We start from the raw sequence: 12208 nt of genomic DNA, 5'->3' as shown, positions 1-12208 counted from the left end.
TTTATAAGATGCACTTCATTTAAAGCAGAACTTTGTTTTTTATTTAACATATATTGTAGGAATAAATTATTAATAAATGGTGAGCAAACTCTTTATAAATGTCTTAGAAATGGTTTATTGACGGACATTAAAGTGTTCCTGAGAAGTGAAATGGTTTCAGGAAGTACTTAGTTAAACAGAAGGACTTCCGTGGCTCAGAGTAGACACACACACACACGCACACACGCACACACACTCAGAGTGGTTCTCATACACACTGCAGGAGCAGACCTTCCTGTACTGGGGTGGTAACTGGACGTAGAAGTATTGAGGGGACTGGAGTAAACAGGGTGTACAGCGTCTAAAGAGACTTGAACTAGCTGGGAGCCACAAGTCATCATGGTTATCCTGCTGGTCCTCACACTGAAGGTTGTCCTCCTCTTAGGTGAGTACATCAGACTGAATGAACACATGTCCAGTGACTCCTCTCTATAGTTGGATACGTTTGGTTGTAACATTTTACAGTGTAACTCCATTCACTCACTGATAATGTTGTTAGATAAAGGGGAGGGGACACTGAGGAACACAAGGTCCAGTATGTACTGATGGATGTGATGTGGAACACCAGTGGTGTACCAGACCAGAATCCCCTCTTACAGTATGTGAAATGGAAGCTGGGGTGTTTGTACTGTTTGTAATGAGACTGTTGGTGTGTCCTACAGCTGCTGTGTGGAGTGTGTGTTCAGCAGAGTTGATCACAGTGGAAGGATATGAGGGGGGCAAGGCAGAGATCAGATGCCCCTATAGAGAGGAGTGGAGGAGCCACCAGAAGTACCTCTGTAAAGGGGATTGTCCTGTTTTGAATAAAAACAAAGTTATTAAGACTGAGGCAGGGGAAAACAGTGCTTCTAACGGGAGATACTCGCTGAAGGACAACAGAGAGGAAAGTGTCTTCATTGTGACAATCACCAACCTGACGTTAAATGATGCTGGGAGATACTGGTGTGGAGTGGACAAATGGGGACAAGATTACTACATTAAAGTCACCCTTGCAGTCTCTAGAGGTACTGTAAACCTTTGATTCTCATCCTCGAAACTTTATCACTTCCAAACTAGACATTTTATAATATACATTCCTAATCAAGCTTCTGCTATTGACCCCGAATCCTAACCTGAGATCCTTCCACTTCATTCCATATTTTACATTCACTTTTGCAAACTTTTGTACTTTAGAATGTATGATATTTACCCATTTATTCTTGAAATATATAACTTATAAAATGCCTCATGAGCTCAATTCAATACCACACTAAAATTCAAAATATTTGCTTTCTTTGCTCCATTGTTTGTAAATGATGTAAACGTTAACAAAAACACTGTAAAGACTCAAACCATGGTTAAAACTACAATATTGATCTCGTGGATGGTCAGTCCTTGCATCTATAGCTCTGTCTTTAAATGTGAGTGTAAGGATCGACGCTGGTAGGCGAAAAGCAGGTACAGGGAGAACATTTATTGAGCAACGGACAAGGAACAGGACAGGACAGCGTCTGGACATGAGACAAGGAACAGGACAGGACAGCGTCTGGACATGAGACAAGGAACAGGACAGGACAGCGTCTGGACATGAGACAAGGAACAGGACAGGACAGCGTCTGGACTTGAGACAAGGAACAGGACAGCGTCTGGACATGAGACAAGGAACAGGACAGGACAGCGTCTGGACATGAGACAAGGAACAGGACAGCGTCTGGACATGAGACAAGGAACAGGACAGCGTCTGGACATGAGACAAGGAACAGGACAGGACAGCGTCTGGACATGAGACAAGGAACAGGACAGCGTCTGGACATGAGACAAGGAACAGGACAGGACAGCGTCTGGACATGAGACAAGGAACAGGACAGCGTCTGGACATGAGACAAGGAACAGGACAGGACAGCGTCTGGACATGAGACAAGGAACAGGATAGGACAGCGTCTGGACATGAGACAAGGAACAGGACAGCGTCTGGACATGAGACAAGGAACAGGACAGGACACGGTCTGGACATGAGACAAGGAACAGGACAGGACAGCGTCTGGACATGAGACAAGGAACAGGAAAGGACAGCGTCTGGACATGAGACAAGGAACAGGATAGGACAGCGTCTGGACATGAGACAAGGAACAGGACAGGACAGCGTCTGGACATGAGACAAGGAACAGGACAGGACAGCGTCTGGACATGAGACAAGGAACAGGACAGCGTCTGGACATGAGACAAGGAACAGGACAGGACAGCGTCTGGACATGAGACAAGGAACAGGACAGGACAGCGTCTGGACATGAGACAAGGAACAGGACAGGACAGCGTCTGGACATGAGATAAGGAACAGGACAGGACAGCGTCTGGACATGAGACAAGGAACAGGACAGGACAGCGTCTGGACATGAGACAAGGAACAGGACAGGACAGCGTCTGGACATGAGACAAGGGACAGGACAGGACAGAGACAAGGAACGTCTGGACATGAGACAAGGAACAGGACAGGACAGCGTCTGGACATGAGACAAGGAACAGGACAGGACAGCGTCTGGACATGAGACAAGGAACAGGACAGGACAGCGTCTGGACATGAGACAAGGAACAGGACAGGACAGCGTCTGGACATGAGACAAGGAACAGGACAGGACAGCGTCTGGACATGAGACAAGGAACAGGACAGGACAGCGTCTGGACATGAGACAAGGAACAGGACAGCGTCTGGACATGAGACAAGGAACAGGAGAGCGTCTGGACATGAGACAAGGAACAGGACAGGACAGCGTCTGGACATGAGACAAGGAACAGGAAAGGACAGCGTCTGGACATGAGACAAGGAAGTTTCATGGTGTACAATTTTTTGTCATTGGAGTTTCCAAACCTTTCTTGTTCTGTTATATATTTATTTGATAATACATCGGCTGAACTTCTTTCTGAGCGCTAGGCCTAAATGTTTGTTTAAAATGACAGATTGGTGCTGCGAGAATCGCACTGCAGTGACTGGCTACAGTATGAAGAACGGTCAGTCTCCATCCACTGTGTTTATGATGAAAAGTATGTAGACAATCAGAAATACTTCTGCAAAGAAAAGACACGATCGAAGTGTCTAGTTGATGTAAAAGTGACAACAACCAAAAGCCAGAAAGGGAGGTTCTCACTGTTCCACAACAAGACAGACAGAGTTTTCACCGTGACCATCACCAGGCTAACCCACGAGGATGCTGGGGGATATCTATGTGGCGTACAGAACAACCACAACATCGATACCATATCAGCAGTCAGACTATAGACTGAGAGGACAAAACATTAGGAACACTTTTCTAATATTGAGCTGCACCCCCTTTTTCCCTCAGAACAGCCTCAATTCGTCAGGGCATGAACTTTACAAGGTGTCCAAAGCGTTCCACAGGGATGCTGGCCCATGTTGACAATGCTTCCCACAGTTGAATCAAGTTGGCTGGTAGTGGATTTCTACTCCAAATAGCTCATTCAATCTCATCCCACAGATAATAAATTGGATTGAGATCCGGTGACTGGGCAGGCCACTGCAGTGAGCTGAATTCACTGTTGTGTTTGTGGTCCAGACATCACTAGAGCACACAGATCATATTATCACCATTCAGATAAATGAAGAGCATATTACTTCCTGGTACACATTATGATGCTGTGTTAGTATTTAGTTATTATTAAGGCACATTTCATTCTATCACATAAACATATTTGTGTATTGTACATAGATGGATCTGGCATCAAATCTGACTTTGGAATCAGATTCCCTCTCTTGGTGGTGTAGTGTAAAGACATGGTGCTCTGACAACACATCTCTGTGCAATAACTACTTTAATACCAGTAGACAACATTTGTGTGGTGTTAGCCAAGTGAAAAATGTCCACACATTGTCACAACAACTGTGTTTTGTGGTCCTTTGTTTTTTAGCGACACCAACAATAACCAGCACCACAAGAAAACCTGCTACAAAAACAACAGCATCAAACCCAGGTTCACCAACGCTATCATCCTTAGCCACCTCCATCTCATCGTCATCCATCTCACCACCATCATCCATCTCATTATCATCATCCATCTCTCAACTATCATCCATCTCAACACCATCATCCATCTCATCATCAACACAAAATGGATTTGGTAAATAAACTTTATGGCTGCTTTTAAACAGACATCTAAACAGCCCAAAAATATGACCAATCAGATCAGCCCTGAAAAAGATAGGATGTGAAAATATCTGATATCTTTGGTCAAAAGACCAATTAGTGGAAAAAAGCTGTGTCAACGCAGCCTATGAGCCTTTTTTACGCTGCACCAGTTTAAAACCAGTTCCCTCAACACATCATTTTGTCATATAGAGAGACTGATCTGGCGTCAAATCTGACTTGAGGTAATCTGGGACACTTCTATACCAGATTCCTGGTATAGAGTGGTAGTGAAAAGATAATGTCTCTCCGATTCCACATACCCCTGCAATAATTACTTTAAGACCAGTCGACAGCATTTTTGTTGTATGAGGCTGCGTTTACACATTGTTGGCCACCACATCCAAGGCTAATGTCAGGACAGGAAGTAAACAGAAAAGTTACACATCTGATGTGGAAGAGAGGCAGATCTTACTTCACAGTGTAAAAGGCCCTATGTAAGTTGAACAGAAGTGCTGATTGTAAAGTATGTGTTCTAATGGTACTGTTTGTTTCTGTGTTCAGATACAACAGTGATCATCATAGTATCTGGGACTCTGGTCATGCTGCTATTGGTGCTTGTGGTCAGGCTGCTCATAGTCTATAGATGGAAATTCAACAAGGAAACAGGTGAGAAACACACTCACAACACACACACACACACACACACACACACACACACACACACACACACACACACACACACACACACACACACACAGGGGAAGTTACTCACACCCAGTCTTAAATTGCAAGAAACTTGCATATACAATCTTCCTTTGACCCTGGTTAAAAATAGAGGACTTTTTGAGAACAGGGCTCTGAAAACCTCCTGAACAGACTGCTGCAGCCCAATATTGACATGTGTGAAGTGTATGACACTGTGTGTGTGTGTGTGTGTGTGTGTGTGTGTGTGTGTGTGTGTGTGTGTGTGTGTGTGTGTGTGTGTGTGTGTGTGTGTGTGTGTGTGTGTGTGTGTGTGTGTGTGCTGTGTGTGTGTGCTGTGTGTGTGCTGTGTTCCACAGCTGTCTCCTCAGCACCCAGGGTGAACACAGACACTCGGATCAACATAGAGGTCAGTCTGTGTGTGTGAAAGTGCCTGCCTGTGTGCATCATTGCGGGTGGCAGGGTAGCCTAGTGGTTAGAGCGTTAGACTAGTAACCGGAAGGTTGCAAGTTCAAACCCCCAAGCTGACAAGGTACAAATCTGTCGTTCTGCCCCTGAACAGGCAGTTAACCCACTGTTCCTATGCCGTCATTGAAAATAAGAATTTGTTCTTAACTGACTTGCCTAGTTAAATAAAGATAAAATAAAATAAATCAAATTGCATCTCTCTCTCTATATATATATGCATGTTCTAATCTATGTTCTTCCCTCTTTCATCATGTCCTCCTGTCCCTCTCCTCCTTTTCCTCCTCTCCAGGGTTGTTATGGTGATGGTGACTATGAGGAAATAAAGGACTGCCCCCTACAGTCCAGTTCAGGTAGTGAGACCCCCACCATCTACGCCACTGCCAACTTACCCACAAGCCCCTCTGACTCTCTCAACTATGCCAGTGTCAACTTCCACAAGGACCCCAGCTGCCCCAATGAGGCCACTGCCGCCATCGCTAAAAGGGGCACTTTTTCTGGTGACTATGCCACTGTCAACATAAGTCAAAACCCTGCCTACTCTACTGTCAATCATCCACACAGCTCCTCTGAGGCTCCTCCCATCTACTCCACAGTGAGCAAATCCAGAGACACCTGAGTCACTGACAACCAATCACAAGGGACATACACACACTGGCAACCAATCACAAGAAACATGTCATGAACTACGTTTGCCACTAACAGCATCTAGTACATTGAGCTCTGTTTTTAGCTGACAGCTGCATAATGTGCTTCATGTCCCCACAATGTGTTTCCCTGACTTCTCTCTTCCATCAGATGTGTTTCCCTGACTTCTCTCTTCCATCAGATGTGTTTCCCTGACTTCTCTCTTCCATCAGATGTGTTTCCCTGACTTCTCTCTTCCATCAGATGTTTCCCTGACTTCTCTCTTCCATCAGATGTGTTTCCCTGACTTCTCTCTTCCATCAGATGTGTTTCCCTGACTTCTCTCTTCCATCAGATGTGTTTCCCTGACTTCTCTCTTCCATCAGATGTGTTTCCCTGACTTCTCTCTTCCATCAGATGTGCTTCCCTGATGTCTCTCTTCAACTTGTCTTCATGTCATTTAATTGCATGGTCATATCTGCAGATAAATATTGTCTCACTATTTGGCAAGCACTTAAAAAGGTATCACACCTTTTGACCAAGGCATTATAACTGTCTATTAACTGTTTTTTTTTTACACATTTGTAAATGATTAAATAAGCATTAATGATGTCATGATAAACTCCTGATAAAGGGTGCCTTTTAGCTTAGCCTTTAACCAGTGATTGTTTTAGACGTCCTCTGTGTTTTATGTTCTTTAATTTATCCTTTTTACTGCTTCCTGTTTGCTTCTACTTTTTCATTTGATTGTTTTATTGTGAATTGTGTTGCGATTGTAAATGCAATTTAAATTAAAGGGGAAGTGCAGTTAAAAACTTGACTTCCCTGTTTTTTTATGATAGGTGGAAATAACACTAGGAAATTGTGAAATTTATGATAATTACCTTTCTGTGTGAGAGCTGTTTTAAAAGAATGCCTGGAATTTCAGCATGTTCATGAAGCCACAATCTGATCTGATTGTAAGGGACCAATGACGGGTCATCTAGGTAAGTGGGTGGGCCCTAGGCCATCCTATCAGCCAATCAGGGCTGTGTTTGTTTCCTAACACCCACACGATCAATGGCCAAAAGAGGCTCAGGGAAATACATTATAAAAAAATATACATTTGACTTATTTTGATCAAATAAACACACACAGTAACTATATAAAAATGACATTGAAATAACTGCATGGGGCCTTAAGTTTGATTTGATATTTTCACATACAGTATGTTACAGTTGATACAAAACAGAGCAGCACATATTGCACTTAGATGTACACAGAGGGCAAATGTCAACTACATGCATGTCAGTCTCTCCGGACTCAAAGTTGAGGAAACATTGACTGCATCACTATTGGTCTTTGTGCGAGATGTTGATGTTGAAGCTACCGAACTGTCTGTTTAGGCAGTTGGTTCACAGTTCGGACACTCATTGGTACCAGACAAGACAACCAGAGGTCTCTTCACAGTCCCCAGGGCCAGAACAGAGGCTGGGAAACACAGTATTAAATAGAGCCATGACTACATGGAACTCTCTGCCACCCCAGGTAACTCAAGCTAACAGATAAAAGACCACCTTATTGCAGGATGGAGACTGTGAAGAGACACAGACATGTTTATGCATGTTGTATTGTTTTCTACATTGTATTATGTGTTGTATTATGTATGTGATACGTGGTTAGGATATGACTTTGATATGTGGTTGTCTCGTCTTAAGATGAATCCACTGGCTGTGGGTCGCTGTGGATGGGAGTGTCTGCTGAATGGCTCAATTGCAATGTAAATGTAGTGCTGTATATTTCTGTATATTATGTACTTTATTTGTTATTTTGTTTAATGTTTGGTCCCCATTGTGATTTTTTCAGTACATGTGCAAATTATTTATTTCAGAAGGAGCCAGCAAAACTAGTGCACTCCTTGTGCTCTAGGTCATTGGACACCATTAGACATGCACCTGGTTATTCTTGTAACTGTTATAGCCAACTATGGTTACACCTCTTGGGTCTTTTCCAGAACAGGGGTTCCCCTTTCAGTGGAGTCAGCAGGATGTCATGTATTGGTTAATCCTGTAGAGTGCCAAGGTCTGTTGCTATGGTCCTACATGCATGAAACTATTTTTGTGACTCTACAGGTTGCATGTCCTAATATGAAGGCAATATGATAATGGTGGCTAAATGCCAGAGGTGATAAGCCATTAAGAGGAGTTACTATGAGAATGATGTAAGAAGGACAAATGTATAAGTATTCTGTGCCAAGGCTGGAAGGCAGTTGTTTTCATGATTCCAGCTCGGCTTTTATTATGAAGTAATAAAAAGTCTATTTCAACTCACATGTTCCGGGATTTGTGAAATATGATTGACCAAATATTTCCACGACTACCCCAGGAAGAGTAGTTGCCTCAGCAACAACTAAAGGGGATCCTAATAAATAGTAAATACTACTAAATACATCAACGTGAACATTGAAATGTTTATGAATGTGTGTTGTCCCTGTCAACTAGATACATAAACACACTGCCTCTCAAAATTATTTGTCCTTTGCCTGAGAAAATGACTTTGATTGGTGGCCATGTGGTGAACTGAAATAACAGTCTCTTCCTGTACGTCTGTAACCCTGGTGTTGGTCTCCAGCTAGTGGTGGTCTATGGTATTTGCAGTCTTTGACTTGTCTCCTGCAGTCAGGTCATCCAGTGGGACAGAGGAGTAATACTCTAAACTGCACCACGCGCTGGCGAGCGGTACCCCGAGACTGCCATGAAGAAGAAATATCAGCCCACGGAGAGTAGCACGAGATTGAACTTTACTCAACTTTCTAGAGTAGGAGTCACCAACCGGTGGATCGCAATCGACTGGTCGATCTCTAAGCATTTGTGTACAAAGCCCAACGATAAAGCCTTGTGTTCCTATTTTTCTATTGTCTCGGGCTGTTATTCATCTTGGGCTGTTATTCATCTTGGGCTGTTATTCATCTTGGGCTGTTATTCATCTTGGGCTGTTGGCGGTAGAATTGTTGCCAGGTGGAACCATTTCATGTTTCTGAAGGTTCAAACTCTGCCTTCCCGGTGGGCCAAGACAGCAAATCAAGTGCACTAAATAGGGCTACCGCTGGCCAATCGGATGGCTCAGAATACCGTGTCTGCAGTAATCTAGCAGGCATAAGAGAAAGCTACAGAAAAATTGATAGTGTGAGATTTCAAAACATTTAAAACCATAACTAGAAAGAGGCTGTCAACGAATACAGCACATGGCTGTGATATGTGATTGTCCCACCTAGCTGTCTTATGATGAATGCATTGACTGTAAGTTGTTCTGGATAAGAACGTCTGCTAAATGACTCAAATGTAAAAAGTAGAACTGCTGTTTTTATGAGTGAGTTCATGTTTAGCTTCTTACTCGCCACTGTCAACACTTTGTATTCAACACTTTCATAAGCCACAAAATACACATTCTTCCTATTTCCACATTCAGCTGCGGGATCAGGGCACCACCAGTAGAGTTGCTCAGGAATGGCAGCAGGCAGGTGTGAGCGCATCTGCACGCACAGTGTGGTGAAGACTTTTGGAGGATGGCCTGGTGTCAAGAAGGGCAGCAAAGAAGCCACTTCTCTCCAGGAAAAACATCAGGGACAGACTGATATTCTGCAAAAGGTACAGGGATTGGACTGCTGAGGACTGGGATAAAGTCAATTTCTCTGATGAATCCCCTTTCCCATAGTTTGGGGCATCCAGGAAAAAGCTTGTCAGGAGAAGACAAGGTGAGCGCTACCATCAGTCCTGTGTCATGCCAACAGTACAGCATCCTGAGACCATTCATGTGTGGGGTTGCTTCTCAGCCAAGGGAGTGGGCTCACTCATGATTTTGCCTAAGAACACAGTCATGAATGAAGAATGGTACCAACACATCCTCCAAGGGCAACTTCTCCCAACCATCCAGGAACAGTTTGGTTACGGAAAATGTTTCACGACTCTCGTCTCCTCAAGATTTCAGAATGAGTGATAACAGGTGTAGGAACTGTGCCTACCTTGTTTCTGGTGCTGGCTCCTGTTCACTGATTCAGAATTTCTAGTTTGACTGTAAATCATGGTGAACCCTGCTCACAGCGCCAACTGTTTGGTTTTAAATTACGATTAGTAAAGATTAAACCAAGTTTATTCACCCATTGGGTTACACAGCTGAATAAGACAAAGACATATTTCCACCAGTGGTAGTATACAGTTGAAGTGGGAAGTTTACATACACTTAGGTTGGAGTCATTAAAACCCGTTTTTCTACCACTCCACAAATGTCCTGTTAACAAACTATAGTTTTGGCAAGTCGGTTAGGACTTTGTGCATGACATAGAAAGTTTACAACAATTGTTTACAGACAGATTATTTCACTTATAATTCACTGTATCACAATTCCAGTGGGTCAGAAGTTTACATACACTAAGTTGACTGTGCCTTTAAACAGCTTGGAAAATTCTAGAAAATTATGTCATGGCTTTAGAAGCTTCTGATAGGCTAATTGACATCATTTGAGTCAATTGGAGGTGTATCTGTGGATGTATTTCAAGGCCACCTTCAAACTCAGTGCCTCTTTTCTTGACATCCTGGGAAAATCAAAAGAAATCATCCAAGACTTCAGAAAAAAATTGTAGACCTCCACAAGTCTGGTTCATCCTTGGGGGAAATTTCCAAACGCCTGAAGGTACCACGTTCATCTGTACAAACAATAGTATGCAAGTATAAACACCATGGGATCATGCAGCTGTCATACCGCTCAGGAAGGAGACGCATTCTGTCTCCTAGAGATGAACGTACTTTGGTGCGAAAAGTGCAAATCAATCCCAGAACAACAGCAAAGGACTCTGTGAAGATGCTGGAGGAAACAGGCACAAAATTATCTATATCCACAGTAAAACGAGTCCTAAGGTCGCTCAGCAAGGAAGAAGCCACTGCTCCAAAACCGCCATGAAAAATCCAGACTACGATTTGCAACTGCACTTGGGGATAAAGATCGTACTTTTTGGAGAAATGTCCTCTGGTCTGATGAAACAAAAATAGAACTGTTTGGCCATAATGACCATAATTATCTTTGGAGGAGAAAGGGGAGGCTTGCAAGCTGAAGAACACCATCCCAAACATGTAGCACGGGGGTGGCAGCATCATGTTGTGGGGGTGCTTTGCTGCAGGAGGGATTGGTGTACTTCACAAAATAGATGGCATCATGAGGGAGGAAAAGTATGTGGATATATTGAAGCAACATCTCAAGACATCAGTCAGGAAGTTAAAGCTTGGTTGCAAATGGGTCTTCCAAATGGACAATGACCCCAAGCATACTTCCAAGGTTGTGGAAAAATGGCTTAAGGACAACGGTCAAGGTATGTGGCCATCACAAAGCCCTGACCTCAATCCTATAGAAAATTTGTTGGTATAACTGAAAAAGCGTGTGCGAGCAAGGATGCCTACAAACCTGACTCAGTTACACCAGCTCTGTCAGTGGGAATGGGCCAAAATTCACCCAACGTTTTGTGGGAAGCTTGTGGAAGGTTACCTGAAGCATTTGACCCAAGTTAAACAATTTAAAGGCAATACTACCAAATACTAATTGAGTGTATGTCAACTTCTGACCCACTGGGAATGTGATGAAAGAAATCAAATCTGAAATAAATAATTCTCTGTACTATTATTCTGACATTTCACATACTTAAAATAAAGTGCTGATCCTAACTGACCTAAGACAGGGAATGTTTACTAGGATTAAATGTCAGGAATTGTGAAAAACTGAGTTTAAATGTATTTGGCTAAGGTGTATGTAAACTTCCGACTTCAACTGTATATACCCCAATTTGGGTGGAGTCTCCCCCTTCTCTCTAAACATTGCATCTTTATTACTAGGCAGGAAGTTAAGTGATATGGTTCACAAACTGTTCCTTTATGATTACTTGACCTGGAGACGTGTAGGACCTCGATAGATTAAATCCAATTTACTTCGTAAACAACAGGTGTAGACTAACAGTGAAATGCTTACTTACGGATCTTCCCAACAATGCAGATAGAGAAAAAAGAGAAATAATACAAATAGAAAAAAAGTAACATAATAAATACACAATGATTAATGATAACTTGGCTATATACAGCGCCTTCAGAAAGTATTCAGACCCCTTGACATATTCCACATTTTGTTACGTTACAGCCTTATTCTAAAATGGATAGTAATTTAAAAATATATATCATGTTTTTTTAACCCCTTTTTTGTGGTATCCAATTGGTAGTTACGGTCTTGTCTCATCGCTG

At 42.8% G+C, this 12208-nt stretch overlaps 1 protein-coding gene across 1 annotated transcript; it reads left to right on the top strand.

Moving 5' to 3' along the window:
* Positions 1-209: 209 nt before the first annotated feature.
* On the top strand, positions 210-8260 carry LOC115123998 (CMRF35-like molecule 9). Its single transcript, XM_029653372.2, has 6 exons — positions 210-424; positions 702-1043; positions 3940-4149; positions 4719-4823; positions 5219-5268; positions 5617-8260. Exons 1-6 carry the CDS (start codon positions 379-381, stop codon positions 5941-5943), a joined length of 1080 nt encoding a protein of 359 aa, XP_029509232.2. The 5' UTR covers positions 210-378; the 3' UTR covers positions 5944-8260.
* The last annotated feature ends 3948 nt before the right edge of the window (positions 8261-12208 follow it).

Source organism: Oncorhynchus nerka, linkage group LG20, assembly GCF_034236695.1.
Source record: "Oncorhynchus nerka isolate Pitt River linkage group LG20, Oner_Uvic_2.0, whole genome shotgun sequence".
In the NCBI taxonomy this organism is placed as follows: domain Eukaryota; kingdom Metazoa; phylum Chordata; class Actinopteri; order Salmoniformes; family Salmonidae; genus Oncorhynchus; species Oncorhynchus nerka.
This window is presented reverse-complemented; position numbering and strand designations above follow the sequence as displayed.